General features: G+C 37.6%; 1 protein-coding gene across 1 annotated transcript in view; it reads left to right on the plus strand.

Moving 5' to 3' along the window:
- ANKIB1 (ankyrin repeat and IBR domain containing 1) overlaps positions 1-24,271 on the plus strand; it is a 215,849-nt gene that overhangs the window by 81,743 nt on the left and 109,835 nt on the right. Inside the window, exon 2 of the mRNA XM_006891465.1 lies at positions 10,094-10,366. Within this exon, the coding sequence (XP_006891527.1) occupies positions 10,179-10,366 (188 nt within the window). The 5' untranslated portion in view covers positions 10,094-10,178. The remainder of the gene's footprint in view (positions 1-10,093; positions 10,367-24,271) is intronic.

Below are 24,271 nucleotides of genomic sequence, written 5' to 3' on the forward strand. Positions count from 1 at the left end.
GTCACTCCCCATTCTCTCCTTCATCTGCAGACTGTTGTGGTGATGGTGTGTTGAGTCAGTTGTGAGTCACAGCAACGCATGTGCAAGTAGAAACTAACCTTGTTTGATCCTGTGCAATCTTCATAGTCTTCTGCCTTTATGGATTTACCTATTCTTGAGTATTCTGTATAAATGAAATAAGGTAATATGTAATCTTTTGTGTCTGATTTACACCTAATATAATGTCAATCTATCTACATTTTAACTTCCTTTTTTATCTCCTGTGTGTTTATTATTTTTAAAAAAATTTCTTTTTATTTCATACAAAATTTTACTTTATTGCATACAAAATTCTTACATATTGTATTTCACACATTTCTTCATTCACATTGTTTAAGATGATAATTTCCATACACTGTGTTTTATAAAATTATTCACCAATGATCTATGCTCACTATTATCCTACCTTTTCAGGTCCCTACTGGACCTTTCCTAATTCCTTCACCCCCTCCCTGAGCACCTCGGTCCCCTCCCTTTCTCTTTTCAACTTCTATACACATTTTACTACTACTTATCCTTCTGTTATTTTCAAAATATAGTTTGTGGTTCATTTAATTGTAGGAAGCCTCAGTTTGAGATTAAAGGTTTGTCTTTTAGGATATAGCTTATTTTCATCCCTATCATAATTGTATCATCACCCTTGAGAGCTTTCCTTTCTAAAACCAATAATAAAAGTTAAAAGGTAACATTTTTATTTGTGCTTATGAAATAAAGACAGTACAGAATTTTAAAATAATCAATCTAAACAATGCTGAAAAATCAAAGTTACTAAAATGAAACTATTAAGCTCTAGAGCCTGAGATAGTAATTTTTCAACTATTTGTGGAATTTTGTATAGAGTATAGTTTGAAGGGGAAGTATAATGCATATTGTTTTGAGCAGTTGGGAAGCCAAAAGTATGCAAACCAGCTACTACCAAAAAAAATGCCAGTTATCTGAAAAACCTCCTTATTCAAAGAATTCAGATTTCTGTGACTACAGGTAATATGATTCCATAGAAAAAGAAAAGTGTTATTCTATACAGTAGTTGTATCCCAAGTTTGGATAGTTTTCCCAGTTGTGGACGGACCACATGCTGACTATTTTCAGTGTTCATTTGTCAGTTTGGCAAAAAGGAACAGTCAGCTGCTGCCTTTTGTGCTATTTTCATTTCTTCCTTTCTCAATGCAGCGTCTTTTTCCACACTGTGTGAATGCTGTGACTCTAAAAAAGTATCCAAGAAGAGCCAGAATATGCTGAATTATCTCCTTTTCCTTGGTTACTGACAAACTTCAGGCAGCTAAGCTGCAACGCCAATTTTTTTTAATTACTATCACAATAATATTTTTGTGTTTATAAAGCCAGTTTTCTGTGCTGTCATATTAAGATACTAAATGAGTTTAAATTCTGGAACATATTTAACAGCTAAAGTGCTTGCTTTATTAAGATTTTTCTTAGTTCAGGTCAGAATACACTCTAATATTCCTAGCTTCATAATCAATTCTGTGTCCCTTTCTTTCAGTGTTAGTTACATAAGAGAGGCCTTCACTGATATTGACAGTGACTTAGAAAAATAATGAAAATTGAAATAACTTATTTAGGAAATAATTAGAAAAGTACATAATTTTTTAATTTTCCAAAGATCAGGCATTTGATAAAATTTAGCTTTAGAAAAATAACTACTGGTTGTCTAGCAGGGAGCTCTGGTAGCCTACTGATAAGGAGTTAGCCTGCCAGCTTAACTCTATGAGAGACCAATGGCCAGGTTTCTCCCATGTGATTTCTAGCTTCTGAAAATCTGTTGGAGTGTCAACTATGAGTCCGTTCTGACTCATTGACACACAACCACAATTATATATTGAGAGCTCTGGTAGCATAGCCCATCTGGATTTGCACTGCTAATTCGAAGGTAGCTCCAATCCATCAGTGGCTCCAGGGAGAAAGAGGTATCAATGCCAGTGAGGGAGACATAGTTATATTTTTCCTCAAGGTCTCACTGTTTGTTGTTTTTTTGTTTTGTTTTGTTTTGGTTTTTTTTTTTTTGTTCATTTAGAACAAGTATCAACTGACATGCAGATCTCCTTAGAGAAATGGAGCTAAAACTTCTTTTTGGTGCCTTCAAGTTGACTGTAACTCATTGTGACCCTGTGAACAACAGACCTGTACCTTGCCTTATCCTGCACCATACTCAGTATCTTGGATATGCTCATTCCCATGGTTACAAAACCCATACTTTGGGCCTAAGTTCAGGAGGGGCCAGTCTTTGGAAAAGGACTCAGCCTGGGAAAGAAGGAAGGTCAGAGAAAGAGAGAAAAGACAACAAGATTGATTGACACAGTGACTAACAATGAACTAGAGCTAAAATTGAGTGCCTCCTGTATGCGAAACAAGCTCTAGTGGCATAGTAAGTTACTTATTGTACTGCTAAGCAAAAGGACAGCATTTGAACTAGCTGCTCCAAGGGACAAAGATAGGAAATCTCCTACCATAAAGATTACAGCCTTTGAAACTTGAAGAACAATTGCTATGAGTCAGAATTGACTCAGGCAGTAGACATATGAAGTACCTCTGTAATAGTGGCAGTTCTTCAAGGTAAGTTACTTTCTCCTCATTTTCATGTGGGGAAGTTTAAGTACAGAAGGGTTAGGAAATTGTAGTAGAACTCAACAGAACTCAAAGTTGTTGCCGTGGAGTTGGAGCTGACTCACAGTTGATGCTCCCGTAAGTTTTGGGGCGGCTGTCACTGAATATCCCATGAACTGCCAAAAGAACAAATATCCTTAGAAAAGGTGAAAGCAGAGTGCTCCTTGGAGGCAAGGATGCTGAAGCCCTTCTCTCATACTTTGGACATATTGTTACCAGGAGCTAGTCTTTGAAAAGGTGGAGAGGTTCAGCAGAAGAGAGGAGGATCACCAATGAGGTGGATTGACATGGTCACTGCAGCAATGGTGCAGGGATGGACAGGATTCAGGTCTTGTTCATAGGGTCACTGTGAGTTGTGCTTGACTTGACAGCACCTAACAACAACAATAGTAGATCCTCAAGGGAGCTCTACTAGCCTAATGGTAAAGAGCTACATTGCCAACCCGAAGGCATATGGTTCTAATCAATCAGGTGCTCCCAAAAGAAAGATGGGCAGTCTCCTCCCATGCTGTTTAGTATCTCTGACAACCCACTGGAGGGTCAAATATGGGTCGTTTCTGACTTGAAGTTACATAACAGTAGACCCTCAACAAGATGAATTAATACAATAACTACAGCAATGAGCTCAACCATGTAAGAGATGATGAATATGGCATAGGATAGGATAGGGTTCAGATCTGTTGTTCATAGGGTTGCTATGAGTCATATTCCACTCGACGTCACATAACAACAATAAATCTTACAGAAGATACCCCTTCTTTCTCTTATGAAGTGACTATTCAATTCAGAGTGTCAGAGAGGCTTCACCTTTGCATTAGCACCGTAACTCCCAATGGATCGCCTCACTAGAGCTCCCTATATATGGGACTTTTAATCCAAATCTTCCTGTATGCTGTACTATTCCACTAACTGGACTAAGGACCAAATCTAGCCTTCTCTCTATGTTAGTAAATAACATTTTATTGGACACAACCACACACATTCTTTCATGTATTGCCTACAGCTTTCAAACTGCAACAGTAGAATTGAGTAGTTGCAACAGAAACAAAACTTAAAATATTTACCCTGTATTCTGTGACAGGGAATGTTTGCTCACCTCTGCAGTAAATCATGTGCCATTTAGAGGTGCTAGGAACTGAATGTATATTCAGCAAAATTCAGTCTTAACTGAAAAGTTATTAACTTGAAAATTAACTGAAATACTGGATAACACTTAGCTGCAATGTTCAGAAGTTTTCAGTGTTAAAATTGGAAATATAGGCTGGGAATATTAAATGTAGTCCTTTTCCTATGAGTTTACTCATTATAATTTCTTTTTAAATCAAATCAATACTTGTAAGTTGTTTGTTCTCTTGTAATGCTAAGGCTAAATTACAATTAACATTCGTTCCCCCTGCCACTCCAGTGAATAAAGTTGACATTTCAGTAATGTATTTAGTGACATTTAATTAATGGTAATAGAGAAATAAACGTTTGCTTATTTACAGCACAGTATGTTGTTGTTAGATGCCATCAAGTTGATTCCAACCCATAGCAGAATACATTCTTATTAGATGCTGCTGAACTGGTTCCAACTCCCAGCAGCCCTGTGCACAGAATACAGTACTGCTCGGTTCTGGATTGTACTCACAGTCATGTTTGAGCCCATTGTTGAAACCACTGTGTGTGTCAGTCCATCTTCATGAGGGTCTTCTTTTTCTTTGCTCTCTACCAGACACAATGTTCTTTTCCAAGGGTTTATCTGCTTTGATAACATTTCCAAAACATGTAAGATAAAGTGTTGCAGTTCTTGCTTTTTATTATGGCTTAAATTTTTTTTAAAGTTATGATAGTAAGATTAAGATCAAAGACATGGTGGGGGCAGGTGCATAGCCACCAGCTGCTACAGCGAGTAACCTTATAGGAGGATATAGGATTTCTCAGTAGACTGTTGTCAGTTTGCTGTCACATTTCTGATGCTTTATTGTCAATGAGTAGATTAAAATCAGCCATTTCGTGTCAAGTGTTTTTCCTGTATGGACACCAGCTTTATCTTCCTAATAAGGTTTGTGGTGATGTTGATAGTTTAGTTCCTAAAGTCTGCATGGACTTTAAAAACAGTTGTTTTCCAATCTTTGACCTCCCAGTTTTCCAAAGAATAAAAGAGGAAAGAAGATAGTTAGCACTCAGAAAATGCACACTCAGTGCCATCCAGTTGGTTCCTGCTCGGCAACCCTCTGTCATGTTTCTGAAACGAAAAGGTTATTAGAGCAAACTGCCCATCTTTCACCCATGAGTCACTCGCTGATTCAGTCCACCAGAGATGCTCGGGTTGGCAGCACATTTCTCCATGGACTATACATACCGCCAGAGCTCTCCTGTAAGTCATGTGGAGATTTAAAAAAATATAATTCTTAGTATTGGTGCAGGTGCAAACTTTAGAATCTTAAACAAATTCATCATTTTTAAAATTAGGGTTTTCCTTTACTCTACATTCTGTAGGATGGCACTGAAGATTTTACATAATATCCTCTTAATATAACTACCACCACCCCTTTATTATCCCTGTGTAGTATAAAACAATAACAAATGCACTTGCTATAGATTCTGTGACTAGTAAGGGTCTATGTCCCCACAGGCTTTTGGAGTATTTGGTGAATACTTGGAGCACCTGAGTGGTGCAAATGGTTAGTACACTTGGTTGCAAGTAAAAAGTTGGAAATTTGATCCCACCCTCAAGTGCTCTGGAAGAAAGACTTAGAAATCTATTTCGGGGTGGGGTGGGGGGGGAAGCAGCCATTGAAAATCCATTTCTATTCTGATAGTTGTTTAAAGGTACTGAATTTTTGTTTGTGATAAGAACTTTTTATAAATACTGATGGTGCAAACCACAAACCATTGATTGAAAAATCAATCAAGGAAGACATAAATAAATGGCAGTTTTTTTCTAAATGAACTATAGATTCAACATAATCCCATTTAAAACTTGGCTCTTAAAAAAAAATAACATCCCAAAACAGATAATCGAGAAATTAATTTGAACATATATGTGGAAAGACAACAGAATTAATATAACAGTTTTGAAAAAAAACAAAGTTGAAGGACTCACTCTCTGATTTCAGAGCTTAATATGAAGCAGCAGTGGTCAAAACAGTAATATTGCTGAAGGCTGTCATTGTAGCCTTAATTAGAATTGCTCAAACCTGGAACCAAGTAAAATATCTTTTAACAAATGAATGCTGGTATAGCCAGCCATAGTTACTAAACTACTGGTTATCGTCATCAGTGACTCAAATTAATTTTATAATAAACAATCCTATTAAAGACTTAAGGATGATCAAGCTCAGCAACACCGAAGAATCAAATCCAGGATTTTACTGTGTATGTCTGTTACCACTAGAATATGAATTCTGTGTGTACAAGGAGTTGTTTATCTGCTCATTTATAGTTTCCTGGAGAAAGTAGTTATTAATCTCTCTACCTGTCTTATAGGTGAAAAAACAACTCAAAAAGATTAAATTACTTGCAGTAACAGAAAACAGAATTTGAACACTGTTCTTTCCCATTCCTACTATCTTGCTTCTCTCCATCACATTTCTTGCCAATACTTTTAGCTTTGTATGCAGTTGACCTTTGGAGTCTAAAGAAATGCTGTTATTATAATAATACTTGCAGTGAAAGCAAGAATGATTTTGTAATGAGAATCTAAGAGAACATTTAAGGTAAAAGGTAAAGGAAGAAGTAAGCATTGATGCAAAAGAGCCAGGAAGAGTGGACATGCTACAGCAGAAAAGCTGGTAGGCATTGGCAACAGAGGTAGGAGCAATAAAGGGAAGTCCTGTGTAAGTGGACCTGTGTCAGTAGTAGTGAGGTGCACTCAGATCCACATTGTTCAAGGATCAACTGTAGTTTCAAAACTAGGTCTCTGTTCTCAACTCATATCTGCATTTAAGAATTATCTGGGAAGCTTTAAAAATTCTCAGGCCTATGTTTCTTTTAAGACCAAACACTTCCCGAGTGATTCTAGTGTGTGTGTTAAATGGGTGAATGAATGAAGTTGATAGTTTATTATTGGACCACCTGTATTTTGAATGTAGTATGTTCATTCTCTCTGGCTTTTTTCTTATAGCTTTACTAAATCCCTAAACTTTTGCCTTAAAAGTCATCTTCTTTTTTTTATCACTGTTTTCTAGTGAGTAATACTATAATAGCAATTAAAGTATTTCTTTGGACTTTCTGACATCTTCCCCAAAACTCACCTTTCTGTTTATAGGTTGTAGTAGAGTTGGACTTCTGGTTATATGAAATTTCTGCTTGTCTCTATAATAGTATACAGGAGTTTAGTTATAGATATAAGACTGCTAACTTCTATAACTCTGATGGTTTGGTGGTAATAATCTGTACTGCAATCCTATAATCATGCAGTTCAGATCTGCCAGTTGCTCCATGGGAGAAGGATGGGCACTCTGCTCCATGTGATTAACTGCCTCTGAAAACCCACTGGAGGGTCAGCTGTGGGTCTGTTCTGACTTGATGGTATGCAACAACAACATGCTTATTAATAGTGTAAGTCATTGCAGAGAGTAATATGATAATGTGTAAAGAACTGTTCTGAGGCATTGGTTAAACACTGGGCTGTTAAAGGTCATTGGTTCAAACCTTTCACTTACTCTGCAGGAAGAAGGTGTGGCAGTCTGCTTGTATGAAGATTACAGCCTGAAAATCCTATGACAGTAGTTCTCCTCTGTCCTGTAGGGTTCCTGTGAGTCAGAATCTACATGACAGCAATGAGGAGGGCATTCAAAAAGTAGTTTATTCATTAAGTGCGCATGAGTTTTGTTGCATATTATTAAGCTAGGAATGAAGGAGTTGGGAGACAAAAATTTAAAGTTGGAATTACAGTTACAGCTCTTCACAATAAAAAGTTACTAAAAAATAAAGAAGTAGGTAAACGTTTCCGGAGTCCATTGACAGTCTACATTTTTCTTCATAAAATACTTAACAAAACTGTTTTGCTTGACTACTTAAAGATAATAATGAATTGCCCAAGCTTTCTTGTAAAGACTTCTTGTTCCATTAAGTTGAGTATGAGACTCAGAGCAACCCTGTGAACAGCAGATCTGAACTGTCATATCCTATACCATCCATATCATCTTCGACACATTTGAGTCCGTTGCCACAGACACTACTTCATCAGTCCATCTTATTGGGGGTCTTCCTCTCCTTCTGTGACCTTCCAACTTTCCAAGCATAATGTCCCTTTCCAAGCAATATTCCTACCAACATGTCCAAAGTATGTAAATACAAAGAAGTATAAAACAAGGAATTATATTTGTTCCTTTCATAGCCCTTCACTTGCCTCATGGAGCCACGTTAGAGTTGGGAAAATGTTAGATGTTTTGATTATAACAGGAAACAATCATTTCAGTTAATACTAGATATGGCTATAAAAATTGAAAGGACACATCTGGCTATTTTCTAGAGAGGACTTAGGATAATGAACTGTGACTATTTTATGTGGTACATTTCCTGGGACATTCAGACTTATTGAACTCAAATTTTTAACAATTGAACAGCACTGATGATAACAGAGCCGCAACATTATTTCCAGTTGCCATTGTGCTTTTCAGCATGACTAACAGTAATATTTAATATAAGTTTAGAATATTACTTATTTTTTAAAAAATTATCTTATTTTAAATAAGTTTTTAAAGATAACACTGTTCTCATAGATATTTCTTTTTCATGTCTTGATTAGACAATACTGTTCTAATGGGGCATATTGCTAAAGTTATAATGTAAATAAAAATATATTAATTAGTAAGCTAATCCAGACCCAGAAAATATTTATAACTTTAGCTCCATTCTATTAGGAAAAATAAAACCAAAACAACTGAAAGTTTCTAAATATTTCACAAAGACCCTTCAGAAACTAGTACACGCTTTATATTTGACAAGGGGTAAAATATTGAGACTGAGTAGAGTTTTAAGTATAGCAAACATTTAAGATACATAAAAAGTAATTCAACCAAGACAGTTTCACTGAGAGTAAGCACATGGTAGTATCTGTTTATTTTGTGAAAAACAAAAGAGTGAAATAAAATTCAGGCCATCCTTGAAAATTCCTAGAGGTAGCTATAGTATAAAGTGTTAAGTGTAGAATATAGGAGGAGGAGATAATAAAGGAATAGTACTTTAGACTGAAGGTTCAACAGTCCTCCCAAAATTAAATTGCCCATGTAAAAGTTGAGTGCACATGACTGTTATTTATGATGTATATGTATATGCAAATAAATATGTTATAAATAGAATTGCTGTTTATAAAAAAATACTAGCAGTAGTTATTTTCCAGTAAGAGAGTATGGAAGTTTTGCTCCTTTCCATTATTCATATTTTCAAAAATTTCTACTGGCACATATGCATATGTATGTTTAAAATAAAATAACAGCAAAAAGTCCTCCAAGTCTCAAATGTTGACTCCAATAACTTTAAGCATAACAAAGAAACTCAACTGTTGTCATATTGATTCTAATTCGTAACTACTGTACAGGACCAACTAGAACTACCTTATTAAAGGGCTTCCAAGGTTAGAAATCTTTTAGAAGTGGACTGTTTTCTCTTTTTCTCAAAAAGCAGTTGGTGGATTTGAACTGCTGGCCTTACGGATAGCAGCCAAAGCTTTTAAGCATGCTGCAACCAGGACTCCATAACTGTAGATTATACATCAGGAAATGTACTATTATAATAAGTTGGTAGTTAATACCCATCTCTCCTGTAACCATCACAGATTATCTTACCCTGCACACATCGGGTAACCCTGAGTCAGAATCAACTTGATGGAATAAAAGAATGACCAGCAGGTAGCATAATCACAGTTTACATTGTTCTGTGTATGTTTTGTTTTATAGTGATATATTTACATTTTAAACGTCTTCCTTTGATGTCCTTATAAGTACTGAACATTTCCATTTGCCTTTACTGTATTTTAACATTTAGGAGCAAATTTTCTTGAATTATTCACTATTCCAGAAATTGTCAGATTTACATACACACACTTAGATGTTTTTTAAGTATGTCCAACCATAAAATTCCTGTCAAGCCTGATTTCTTACTCATATGATGAATAAAACAGAAAAACTCTTTTATATAGGTAACTCTGACAGTGCTTAGTACAGCTTGTAAAATTTTAACTGCCTCTTTGTGAGAAATGGTTATATTTTATCAAGAAGTTATTTGAGTGACTATTAAAGATTTGAAACTTTCTGGCTATTAAGATAAATTTGGTAACATGTTGGATGGATAGATGGATAGATAGATAGATAGACAGATAATCTTTGCATACACATTCCAAGATTATATTAATATCCTAATTGTAATATTATTTTCTTGAGGATCTATGGCCTCATCATTTTTGTTTTATAATCTAATTTTAATTTTTTTCTCTCTTCATTAGAATGTGAAATATGTTGGAGAAGGGTTCACGTGGCTGAAAAGAAAAAGAAAAAAGTGTTACTGCCCATCAGAAAACAAAACAAAACATGGGAAATACAACCACCAAATTCCGGAAAGCACTCATTAATGGTGATGAAAATCTAGCCTGCCAAATATACGAAAACAACCCTCAGCTAAAAGAATCCCTTGATCCCAACACATCTTATGGGGAGCCCTACCAGCACAATACTCCCTTACACTATGCTGCTAGACATGGAATGAATAGAATATTAGGGTAAGTATTATTGTAAACCAATTGATAACAAATTGGTGGAAGGGAAAAGTGTTTTAACTGAGAATGTATACATCTGTTTACTTGCATGTTACATAGTATTAAAATGAGCTACATTTTCTATAACTGTCAGTGCCAACATTAGTATGATTTTGTAATTAGGCTTAAATTAGAAGTTTTAGTAGTGAGGTTAGTTCATAAATTCTTATTGCTATAAATATATTTGTTCTTCATTGTACATATTTTTGGTAATAGCATAGTATACCACTTAGAGCTTTTCGATTCTAGAAAAGTACTTGTCAGCCAACAAAAAATTACAGGGCATAGTGTCTAGGGCAAAGTGCTAAACTGTAATTACCTAATTTAAGTTGGATTTGCCTTGTCTAGTCATCGTCAGGTTTTCGCTTCTTTAAGTTACTTGAAAAATTTTTTCTAAAGGCAGACTGTTTCTTTAACATTAATAATGACTAAGAAACCTAAAACAATGTTAAAACATCAGTCTTTAACAAGAATGCAATAGAGTGATGAAGCAAATACAGTTATATAATGATTCCTAGCCTAATTACTTGGAAATTCAATAGCCATAAGACAAAACATAGGATAGAAAAGTAGTTCTAAAACTGCTTACCCAGTGAAGTCTGAATCTTATTACATCAAGTCCTGAAATGCTTTAGAATTTGGAAAGATCCTAACTATTCAACCTCTGTTTCTTCTGTGTACAAATTGTCATTTGGGTTAATCTGCTCATTTTGGTATCCTCCATAAACATGTCATTGGTTTGCATGTTTTGTTCTATGTCTTTGCTGCTGAGATTTTCCAGGACTGTTCTGTCTTCCTCTTCCCCTCAGCATTATCTGACTTAACTAAGTCTTGTCCTTCTGTCAGGGTACTGTGCATACTTGATCTTCCTTGAATGGTTTCAATCCATCAGTGACTGTTTCTGCCTGGTTATCTGTGTCATCTGTCTAGTATATACATATGGCCTTATTGTATGTGTATCTTCTGTCTGCCTAACTAAACTGCAACTTTGTTTATGTGTTTAGGTTCTAGTTTGATATCTTACATAAAGTAGGTAGAAATTGTATAAAATTATTACCTGAAGAAATAGAGTTAATTAGGAATTGTGAATGAGAAAAAGTACATAAATACTTTAGCTCGTCCAAGTCTGTCTTGGGCTAAAAATAGATATTTCTTCTCTTCACTTGTCATTTTTGCATTTATCACTTATTTTCAATTAGCCACCAATACCAACTTAGAACATACTTTGTCTTAGGTTCTTTGAAATTTTGTGGGTTTTTTTCTATAAAACTGTATCATTCCAATGTAGTGCCATTGTTATTGTAAAAAATACTGATAAGATAATGGCACACATTCCTTATTGAAGGCATAAAGTCTGTCGAGGAGCAGTGCTGCTCAGACCTGTAGGGTCATGATAGTCAGATTTACCTCAATGACAGTCAAGTGAGTTTAGTGTTTCACAGGTACTATTAACAGTCCACTGTATGCACTGGCTTCCTTAATCCTCAAACTGGAGCACAAAAATATCAAATGACTTGTCAGAACTTGTGAAACTAGTTGCCTGGAAATGTCCCTGAGGCTTTGGGGTTCCCAGCCACCATGATGCTTTAGAGGGAAGCTTTCCCTCTATTTTTCTCTATGGTCAGGTAAGTCCTTCTTCAAAGTTACTCAGAAACTCAACTTCACCGTCATTAATTTGGAACGCACTCAGAGTTGATCTTCCATTGAGTTCCCAAGGTTGTAAATTGCATGAAAGGTGATTGCCCCTCTTTGTTCCTCAGAAAACTCTGGGTTAGCAGCATCACTTGCTAAGAACTAAGTCACAGAGCTCCTTCAGCTATTTTATTAGCAAGGACTACAATTTTCTTTTCTGTGAAATCATCCTCACTCTCACAGAACTTGTAGGCTGATTAAATTAGTTACTGTACATCAGATACCCCTTATATGATACCTGGGATACATTGTGCACTCAGTAAATGTAAATGACTTTTCATGACTCCTCAATATCTTCAAAACATCCTAGACTTTTCTCACTGCCTGCAAATCAGATTTGACTCTATCCAAATCGGATAGTGACCCTTCAATGAGTTTCTGAGGCCGTAATTGCAATGGGAAGAAATTGCTCATCCTTCCACAGCAGAGACATAAAAGTTTTAAACTGCTGGAGATGTAAAGCCCTGGGGTTCGCAGTGAAACTCATTTTGGACTGTGCCACCAGATCTCTAAGTTCACAAAATCTTCTCTCTTGGATTCCTTAAATTCACATCTCTCATTCCCAAGTCCTACACTTCTTTACTTCTTTTACTAATTTCCACTCTTGATACTGAAAATATCTAGCTTTCATGTTGTTTTTATCTTTTCTATAATTTCATGTCCAGATTTATCTAATCATCCTAAAGCCTAGATTTTTTTTTCTCTATAATTAATTATATTTTATTAATTTTCATAAACATTTACAGAGATTTTGGGCTTCCACTCATTCATTGTTGCACTATTCTCTCTACCCTCCTCCCAGTTTGTTCTTGTCCAAATGCCACAGTGCTTGTCAAAGCCAGTTCTGATTAATCTTCTTTGTCAGTGTATCCTTTGCCATTCCCTATCACTCCTCCCTGAGAGAGACTTCACCCTGAGTCATAAGGAAAAGGGGACGGCGTATTCTCTTAGCTACTTCCTGCTGAAAAGGGTTTCAGGGTGAAGATCTTCTCTCACTACTCTAAAGGGCCCCTTTGGCAGTAGGAAACACATAGACTATTATGGAGATTGATTTTGGAATTCAGATGCACTCTTATTGATTGTGCTTGGCTGTACATGTACATATCCTTCAAGATGTATCATGGGGGTGTTGCAACCTAGAAGACACAAATTTGACTAACAAGTTATAAGTACATGAGTCCAAAAATTATGGAAAAGTAAAAGAAAAGATTCTTTCATTGTTTTACAAACACTCCCCCAGGTCCCCTCCACCATGCAGCCCTCGCTCTAGTCTCCTGTGATGACAGAAATACCCAGTTACATCTCTCTTTTAGACGGTTCTCTCCCTCCTCTGTTTCAGTGCAGTATACATTATTGAACCCATCTTATTCATTCTCTCCCCAACCCCAAGGACAGTCCCATTTTACAACAGTGGCATCATGTAATATTTGTCCTTTTGTGACTGGGATATTTCACTCAGCATAATGTTCTCCAGAGTCAACCATTTTGAATAATATTGCATGAGTTCCTTGTTTTTTAATGCAGCATAGTATTCCATTGTGCGAATATACCACAGCTTCTCTAGCCATTCGTTTGTTGATGGGCACTTAGGTTGTTTCCAACTCCTTGCTATTGTGAACAAAGCTGCAATAAACATGGGTGTGCATATATCTGCTTGGATGTCAGCTATGGTCTCTTCAGGGTATATTCCCAGTAGTGGAATTGCTGGGTCAAATGGTATCTCTATTTGCAACTTTTTGAGAAAGCGCCATACTGCTTTCCACAGGGGTTGCACCATTTTACACTCCCACCAACAGTGAATCAGGGTTCCAGTTTCTCCACAACCTCGCCAGCATTTGTTGCTTGCTGTTCTGTTAAATTTTGCTATTTTGACTGGGGTGAAATGATATCTCATAGTTGTTTTAATTTGCATCTCTCTTAGGGCTAGGGATTTTGAGCATTTCTTCATGTGCTTGTTAGCCATCTGAATGTCGTCTTCGGTGAAGTGCCTGTTCATATCCTGTGCCCATTTTTCTATTGGATTATTTACCTTTCTCAAACATCATTCTTCTTCATTTACTCATCTTATATATCACAAATCAGTTTTTGTCTTGTTCATGAATTCCTCTGAGATTACAATGACTGAAAGTTTTGTATCTTAAATTTCTACAGTCTACCTCTTATTTATTACCTACGTTTTAAATTATACCATTATTATTAAACCATGTTTCTTTTAGTCTTAAATCTTTTCTTAGATTCTAAATGTTATAAATACATGTTAAACTCAATAATATTCTTTTTTAAATAATTTTAATGAGCATTTACAGAGATTTTGGATTTCCATTCATTCATTGCTGCACTTCTCTCCCCGCCCAGCCCTCCCCCCCATAATATTCTTAATAGATGAATTAATGGTTAATCTCTTAAAGCTTTATAATAGGGATTGTTTTTTTGCTTTTTAATTGGCCATTTTCAGTGAATTTATAAAACCATTGTTGTTGCCTAACATTGAGCATAACGTCTAACAACAGCATTGAGCTCTCTAATAATATAATAATATAAAATAGTATTTCTGTATGATTAAAGCTTGGCTTTGAGTACCAAAGTAAAATATGTTTAAATATGTTTGAACCAGGGAAGTTTTTTATATACTTTAACCAGCCTTGTTAGTGCAATGGTTAAGTGCCTGACTCCTGACCAAGAAGATCTATGTTTCTGACCCACCAATGAATTCTGTGGGGGGGAAAAAAAGATTTCTTTTTTCCCCCTCTTCCTGTAAAGATTGAAGATTATAAAATTCTGCGGAGCAGTTTTACTCTGTCGTTGAGGGTCTCTGTGAGGTGGGATCTTCTTGGAGGCACACAGCAACACTGAATATACTTTAACTGAAAAGAAACAAAATAACAAAACACCCTAAGAAAATTATTTGCTGATCCTAAGGTTTTCCTACCCTAGTCTTCAGGCACATCAAGACCATTTGGTGTAACATAATCCATCAAGAAAATGTTTTAGTGACAAGGGTCATAAAAGTGTGCAAGTAGCTCTCTGTAACTATTGAGTTCTTACTGTTTGCAATAAAAAAAGAAGAAAAGCAAAGATACATAGAAACTATTAGTCCCCAGGACTCATAATGGATCATTTGATCTTCAACATCCATGACCACACAGGAGAAAGATGAGCAGTCTCCTCCTGTGTGAATTACTTCCTTTAAAAACCCACTGGAGGGTCAGCTGTAAGTTGGTTCCAACTCAACAGCACACAACTCTAAAAAGGATCATAATCGATAGTCCTGTGTAGAATGAGTGAAAAATGTGGAATAAACTCAAAAACATTTAAATAAATTAACTTGTCCAGTTAATCTGGTGGACCTCCTGTGACTACAATATTGTTTTTGTTAGATGCCATCAAACAGGACTTTTAGTAACCCTGTGAACAAGAGGTATGAACTCTGTCCTATCCTGTGCTATCCTCATCATCTCTGACACATTTAAGCCCTTTGCTAAAGTCACTTTCTCAGTCCATCTTGTTAAAGATCTTCCTCTCTTTTGTTGACCCTTTGCCTTTCCAACGAATGACCTTTTTTTACAACATACCCAAAATATATGAGACGAAATTTCACCTTGTCTGCCTCCAGGGAGCACTGTGGCTGCACTTTTTCCATTATGCATCAGTTTGATTTTTTGAAAGTCCATGAAATATTAATTGTTCTGCTACATCACAACTCAAAGGCCTCAATTATTCTCTTTTCTTCTTTATTCATTGTCTAGCTCTCAGATGCATACTAAGTGATAGAAAACACCATGGTCTAAATCATGTGCACCTTAGTCTTCAGACTGATATCACTGTTCCTCAGTAATTTGAAGAGATACCTGATAGCAGACCTACCCAATATATTACATCTCCTGATCTCCTCACTGTTGTTACCAAGTGCATTGATTGTGGATCCAAGTACAATGAAATAGTTGATAATTTGAAGCTTTTCTCCATCTATCATGATGTTGTTTATCAGTCCAGTGGTGAAAGGTTTTGTCATCTTAATGTTGAGATGCAATTCATAGTAAGATCTTTGATTCCTCTGCAGTAAACGTTTCAAGCCCTCCTCACTTTCAGCAAACAAGTTTGTTTTATCTGCACAGCACAGGTTATTGATGAGTCTTCCTCCAATCTTGATGCTGTGTTCTTCATAGAATCCAACTTTTTGACTAATCTGCTCAGCATACAGATCGAATGAATATGGAGAAAAGGATACAACCCTGACATACACATTTCTTGATTTTAAAACATACAATATCCCCTTGCTGTGTTTGGACTGCATCTTCTTGGTACAAATATAAGCTTCTCCTGAGCACAATCAAATGTTCCGGGACTCCCATTCTTCTCAGTGTTAGCTATAATTTGTTATGATTCACACAGTCAAATGCCTTCTGATATTCTCTGCTGTCAGACAGGATCATTCTGACATCAGCAATTATATCCCTGGTGCTACTCTTCTAAATCTGCATGAACTTCTGGCATTTCTTTAGCTATGTATTTTTTCAGCTGTTTGGGGATATCTCTAGCAATATTTTGCTTATATGTGATATGATATTGTTCAATAATTTCCATATTCTGTTGGATAACCTTTCTTGGGGAGAGGCACAAATCCAGATCTCTTCCAATTAGCCAAACAGCTGTCCTCCAGATTTCTTGGCATAGGCTGGAAAGTGTGTCCAGAGCTGTATCTGTTAGTTGAAATGTGTCAGTTCACTGGTATCCATCCCATCAGTTCCTGGTGCATTTTTTTTTACAGTGCCTTCAGTGCAGCTTGAACTTCTTCCTTCAGTACCATTGGCTCTTGTTCATAATGTTGTTGTTGTTGTTGTTGTTGTTGTTGTTATGTGCCATCGAGTCGCCTGTGACTCATAGCGACCCTATGAACAATAGCCCTCAACTCCGCTCTGTCCTGTGCCAATCGCACTGTCTCTGACACTCCCATCCCAATTATCCCAGTCACTGAATCAATCCACCTCATAGAGGACCTTCCTCTCCTGCGCCTTCCCTCCACCCTCCCAAGCATGATGTCCCTCTCCAAGGACCGGTCTCTCCTCACAACATGTCCAAAGTAAGTTAGACGGAGCCTCAGAATCCTTGCCTCCAAGGAGCCACCCGGTTTAACCCTTTCCAGGACAAATCTGTTTGTTTTCCTAGTAGTCCATGGTATTCTCAATACTCTTCTCCAGCACCACAGCTCAAAGGCATCAATTCTCCTTCTGTCCTCCCTAGTCATTGTCCAACTCTCTGATGCATAACAAGTGATTGCGAAGACCATGGCCTGTATCAGATGCACCTTAGTCTCCAGAGAGACACCATCGCTCTTCAGTACTTTGGAGAGGTCCCTAACAGCAGACTTTCCCATGGCAATGCGCCTTTTAATTTCCTGGCTGCTGGTGTTGAGAGTGTTGACTTTGGAGCCAAGCAAACTAAAGCTGTGTACAATCTCAGTCTCTTCACCATCCATCCTGATGGCAAAGGAGGTTGAGTTTTCAAGTGTGGAAATACAAAGGAAGAGGAACAGGTGATTGGGACATGGAGTGTGAGAACCATGAATGTAGGGAAATTAGATATTGTTAAGGAAGAAATGGAACGCATAAATATTGACATACTAGGCATTGGTGAGATGAGATGGACTGGCATGGGACAGTTTGAGTCGGATGACCATATGATATATTACTCTGGAGATGAAAAGGTGAGGAAAAATGGAGTTGCTTTCATAGTTAAAAAAGTCTTTGCTAGATCCATCTTTAAGTACAATATTATCAGTGACAGGATAATATCTATATGCATACAAGGAAGTCCAGTGAATACCACTATCATTCAAATATATGCACCAACAACCAGAGCCAAGGAAGAGGAGATAGAAGATTTTTACCAACTTTTACAATCGGAGATTGATCGAACATGCAATCAAGATGCATTGATAATAATGGGTGACTGGAATGCAAAAGTCGGGAACAAAGAAGAAGACTCAGTAGTTGGAAAACATGGACTTGGTGACAGAAATGGAGCTGGAGAGAGAATGATCGAATTTTGCACAATCAATGACTTATTCATAGCAAATACATTTTTAAGAGACATAAACGCAGGTTATATACCTGGATTTCACCCGATGGTATGCATAAGAATCAGATCGATTACTTGTTCATAATAGTGCTTCCGAAAATTTTTCAGTGTCACCTTGAGTTTACATATTTCATTTTGTAATTTGTAATTACCAAAGATGGTAATTTACAAATACTCGAAACTTTGTTGTTGTTGATGTTATGAGTTGTCAGGTGACCTACGACTAATAGTAACCCTGTGGACGACAGCTTTGAAACCTGCCCTATCCTGAGCCAGTCTGACTGACTCTGACACACCTAATGCCATTTCTCCATTCACCGAGTCAATCTATCTCATCTGAAGTCGTCTTCTTCTGTCCCTCTACCCTTCTAAGCATGATGTCCTTCTCCAAGGACTGGTCCCTCATTGCCACATGTCCAAAGTATGTAAGATGGAGTATCACAATCCTAGCCTCCAAGGAGAAATTTGGTTTCACCTTCTCAAAGACAGACCTATTTTTTTCTCTTGGCAGTTCATGGTGTGTTCAATATTCTTCTCCAGCACCACAATTTAAAGACATCAGTGATTCTTCTGTTATCCTTAGTCATTGTCCACTCTCTGATGCATAGAAAGTAATTGCAAAACCCTGGCCTGGATCAGGTGCATCTTAGTCTCTATACTGACATTGTTGCTTCTCAGTACTCTGGAAAAGTCCCTGCTCATAGGTTTTCCAGTGCAATTTGAGACGATAGCTGAGACTATGCCCTTATTCATTCCTTCCCCCTGGAACAGATCTTAATTCAAGTTTCATTCAAGTAATAGACTTTTATGGTGAATAGTAACATCAGGAAGGTACACACTCCTTAGTCAGCCACAGAAGATCTATAGGACAACTATCTTCAGGAGGAAAGCTCAGAGGTAAGAAAGGAAAGGATGGAAGGTTAAAAGGTAACAATCACAGGGAGGAAGTAAGAAGAGTATGGTTATGTTGTGGATATTGTAATCAATTATTTTTTGGGGTTTTGTGAGTAATTTTTTAAAATTAGCTGTGTATGAGTGATGGCAGGAAAACTAATTTTCTTTGTAAATTTAGAAGAAGAAACCAAATAGGAAACGTTTTATAAAAACTCTATAGTTTTATAAATTTGTAATTTATAAATATAGTTTATTAATATGGAATTAGAAACAGTTAAAAGAAAGTAATCTACTCCAATGATTTTTCCATTTCTTGTTTCCATACAGTAATTTATTTACATTGTGTCTCAATCATGTACATTGTGTTTTATACAATCTTTCATTTACATTGTATTTCATTTAATCATTTGTGTAAGTTGTGTTTTATATAATTGGTTACTGTTTACCTACACCTATTACTCCCCATCATTTCGAGTCTTCACTGAATCTTTCCTATTCCTTAACACCTCAAGTCTGCGCACTACACTGTTATTCTAATGATTTCCACCTTTCCACTTTTTCTGCCACATTCCCTCTTTCCTTTTTTGTATATTTTATACATCCTTACTAGTTATTCTTTTATTTTTACAAAAATGGTCTTATGCAATATTTGTCCTTTGTTGTTGTTGTTGTTATGTGCCACTGAATAACCTGTGACTCATAGCCACCCTGTGTGCAACAGCCCTAAACCCTACTCCATCCTGTGCCAATGTCACTGTCTCTGATACACCTATCCTGACTACCCCTGTAACTGAAGCAGTCCCCCTCATAGAGGGTCTTTCTCTCCTGTGCTGTCCCTCCACTCTCCCAAGTCCTTGCAACATGTCAAAAGTATATCAGATGAAGCTTCAGAATTCTTGCCTTCAAGGAGCAGCCTGTCTTAACCCTCTCTAGGACAAGCGTGTTCGTTTTCTTAGCAGCCCATTCAGTACTCTTCTCCAACAGCACAGCTCAAAGGCATCAATTCTCCTTCTGTCCTCCCTAGTCATTGTCCAACTCTCTGATGCATAGCATAGCAAGTGATTGAAAAGACCATGGCCTGTATCAGGCACACCTTAGTCTCCAGAGAGACACCATTGCTCTTCAGATCTTTGGAGAGGTTTCTGACAACAGGCTTTCCCATTGTAATACATCTTTTGATTTTCTGCCTGCTGATGCCAAGAGTGTTGACTGTGGAGCCAAGCAAACTAAAGCTGTGAACAGTCTCAACCTCTTCACCATCCATCCTGATGCTGCCAATCGGCCCAGTGATGAGAATCTTTGTTTTCTTGATACTGAGCCTCAATTCATATTGAAGGCCTTATGAGACTGAATTCATTTACTCAACATAATGCTCCCTAGACTCTTCTATATTATATAGCATTTTACAAAATTGTTATTACTTAGTGCTACATAGAGTTCCCTTGTGTGAATGTACCATAATTTCTCAATCTATTAGTTTTTTGATAGAATTTTGGGTTGTTTCCATTTTCTTGGTAACATGGATAATGCTGCTATGAACATTGTTGTTGTTTGTCTTTGAGTTTAGTACAACTCATAGCGACCCTATGAACAAAAGGCCTGAAGCCCCTCAGAAACTGTCAACATTTATCAAAGTTCGTAGAGTTTCCCGAGGCATCTTGTTTAGGAAGTAGATGCCACTCCTGCTTCCATTAGTGTCTCAGTTTTAATTTCTTTGGGGTATATTCCTAGCAGTGAGATAGCTGGTTTATATGGAATTTCTTCATTTTTATAAGGAAACCCCAAAATGCCTTCCAGAATGGTTATACCATTTTATAATCCCTTCAGCCATGCATGAGAATTGCAGTCTGCCACATCCTCTCCAGCCTTTATTGCTCCCTGTCCTGTTAAACTTTGCTACTGCTGCTGGTGTAAGACATTACCTCATTGTTGTTTTATAACCCAATGCTTTCAAAGGACTTCAAGATTCCAAGATCTTTTAGAGAGCCTATTCTTTACATTGTTGTCCTTTTTATTTGCAGTTAAGGATAGAGGAACAGTTCAGGAGAGGAAGACTCCAGATGAAATGGATTGACATAGTACTTGGAGTAATGAGGATAGGTGTATCAGAGTCAGTGAGTATAGCTCAGGTTAGGGCAGGGTTCAGAGACATGGTACATAAGGGTTGCTGTGAATTGCAGGGGACTCGATGGCATGTAACAACAGCACCACAACACTAATCAAGAATATAACTGCTCACGTTTTTGGATTAAGGGACTGGCACTAAATCATGTTAGTCATTGTAATCATCACTGCTGGATATTTGCAGTTTTAAGAAAGCTGGTTTCACTTCACAATGCCCTTGATGAAGTTATTAATGTTAATTCATCTACACTGTTGAGTAATATCCTTATAATATTCTGTGAAACATAATGGATTTCAGCATGTCACAGTAAGAAGACTTCATTGATACGATTTTAGATGCTGTACTGTAAACAGCCTTTAAAGAAACTTTCACTTATATTTTGGAATACTGTCAACATTTAATTTACAGTTACCTGAAAGGACTATTTTCAATACTTTTTCCCTTTTCTAAATATATAAAAAGTCAGATTTTCTTTATATAACCAAAAGAACATATCACAGCAGATTTAGTGATAGGAAACTCCATCTGTCTTCCATTAAGTGAAATACTGAGACATTTGTAAACATTTTCCACAAGTTTCAATTAATTTTTTTTAAAAAGATATCACGGTTTTTCATTTAAAAATATCATATATGTCTGATACATTTTAAATTGTTTTTTCTTTTCTTTTTAAGAATGGTAAATAATACTAATATAAGCCACAATAATATCTTTGAAAACGTCAAAAACTGCCAGGACGTATAAATAGATTCTACAATCAAAAAAGTTTAAAAATTACTGAAATATGATTAACCTGTATGTCCCCATTCTCATTGTTGTTTTTTTGTGCTGTTTGTTAGGTCTTTGCACTGGAAGTAAGGCCAAGGACTCAAGGCAGGGACCAGAGAAAGAAAGCTAAGGAAGCTTTATTAAGGGGTCTCTGGGGGGAGATTCCTTGGTCTGCAGAGAGAGAAACAGGCAGAAAGATAGACAAGGCAAATATTGTGCCCTGAAGTGGATTGTTGTTGTTGTTGTTGTTGTTGTTACGTGCCCTTGAGTCACTTGCAACTCATAGCGACCCTATGTTCAACAGCCCTAAACTCTGCTCTGTCCTGTGCCAATCGCACTATCTCTGACACTGCCATGCAGATTACCCCAGTCACTGAATCAGTCCACCTCCTAGAGGGCCTTCCCCTCCTGTGCTGTCCCTCCACCCTCCCAAGCACGATGTCCTTCTCCAAGGACCGGACTCTCCTTACAACGTGTCTAAAGTATGTTAGACAGAGCTTCAGAATCCTTGCCTCCATGGAGCCACCCGGTTTAACCCTTTCCAGGACAAATCTGTTTGTTTTTCCTAGCAGTCCATGGTACTCTCAATACTCTTCTCCAGCACCACAGCTCAAAGGCATCATTTCTCCTTCTGTCCTCCTTGGTCATTGTCCAACTCTCTGATGCATAACAAGTGATTGCGAAGACCATGGCCTGTATCAGACGCACCTTAGTCTCCAGAGAGACACCATTGCTCTTCAGTACTTTGGAGAGGTCCCTAACAGCAGACTTTTCCATGGCAATGCACCTTTTAATTTCCTGGCTGCTGGTGTTGAGAGTGTTGACTTTGGAGCCAAGCAAACTAAAGCTGTGAACAGTCTGAATCTCTTCACCATCCATCCTGATGCTACCAGTTGGCCCAGTGGTGAGAATCTTTGTGAGAAAAAAGTGGATTAGGGCAGGTTTTATAGTGAGGATCTTTAGGGAGGGAAAGGAGGGATATTCCATTGTGGTTTAGCCAGGTGGATGGTCTTCTAGGGAGGGGCGGGAGGGGCACTCCATGGTGGTTGAGGCTGTTCACTCCCTTTGTTGATGTGTTGAGGCTGTTCACTCCCTTTGTTGACATGTTGATAGTCCTTGAATTCTATGTTCTCCCTTTGACCTTGATCCTGGCCTGACACTGTTGTGTCACTTGCAACTCATAGTGACCCTATGTACAACAGCCCAAACCCTGCTCTATTCTGTGCCAACATTCTTGTCTCTGACACACCTACCCCCATTACCCCAGTCTCTGAATCAGTCTGTCTCATTTAGAGTCTCCATCTCTTGTGCTGTCCCTCCACCCTCCTAGGCATGACATCCCTCTCCAAGTACTGGTCCCTCCTTGCAGCATGCCCAAAGTATGTCAGACCCAAAGTATGTCAGACCAAGCTTCAGAATCCTTGCTTCCAAAGAGCAGCCTGGTTTCACCTTCTTGCAAAAAACTTTTTGTTCTGCTGGCAGTCCATGGTATATTCAGTACTCTTCTCCAGCACCACAGCTCAAAGGAATCGATTTTCCTTTTATTATCCCTCATCATTGTCCAGCTTTCTGATGCATAGCAAGTAATTGCAAAGACTGTGGCAACTTACTCTCCAGATTGACATCTCTCCTCTTCAGTACTCTGGAGAGGTCCCAGGCCCAGACCAAGGTCAAAGGGAGAAGGAAGGATTCAAAGAATATCAACATGTCAGCAAAGAGAGTGAGCAGCCTTGCCCATCTGACTAAACTATCATGGAGCGCCCCTCTCTTCCTGCCACAGAAAACCACCCACCTGGCTAAACCACAATGGAATATCCCTCCCTAAAGACCCTTACTATAAAACCTGCCCTAGGGCACCTTAGGGCACAGTATTTCCTTGGTCTCTCCCTCTGCCTGTTTCTCTCTATGCAGATCAAGGAATCCCGCCCAGGAGACCCCTTAATATAGCTTCTTTAGCTTCCTTTATTTCTCTGGTCCATTCCTTGAGTTCTTGGCCTTATGTCCAGTCCAAACACTTAATACCTAAGAAAGATGTTCCTAAAGCATTTCATCTTTTAATTTCCTGGATACTGGTCCCAAGAGTGTGGATTGTGGAGCCAAGTAAATTTAAGCTGCTAACAATCTCAATCTCTTCACCATCTATCATGATGCTTCCACTTAGCATATGGTGAGAATCTTTGTTCTCTTGATATAGAACTTCACACCATATTTAAGGATATAGTCCTTGACCTGCAGCAATCGCTTTTGGTTCTCCTCTGTTTCAACAAGCAGAATTTTGTCATCTGCATAATGCAGATTGTTGATGAGTCTTC

This window comes from Elephantulus edwardii, unplaced genomic scaffold (assembly GCF_000299155.1).
Source record: "Elephantulus edwardii isolate Elephantulus edwardi_28Jun2011 unplaced genomic scaffold, EleEdw1.0 scaffold00098, whole genome shotgun sequence".
NCBI lineage: Eukaryota > Metazoa > Chordata > Mammalia > Macroscelidea > Macroscelididae > Elephantulus > Elephantulus edwardii.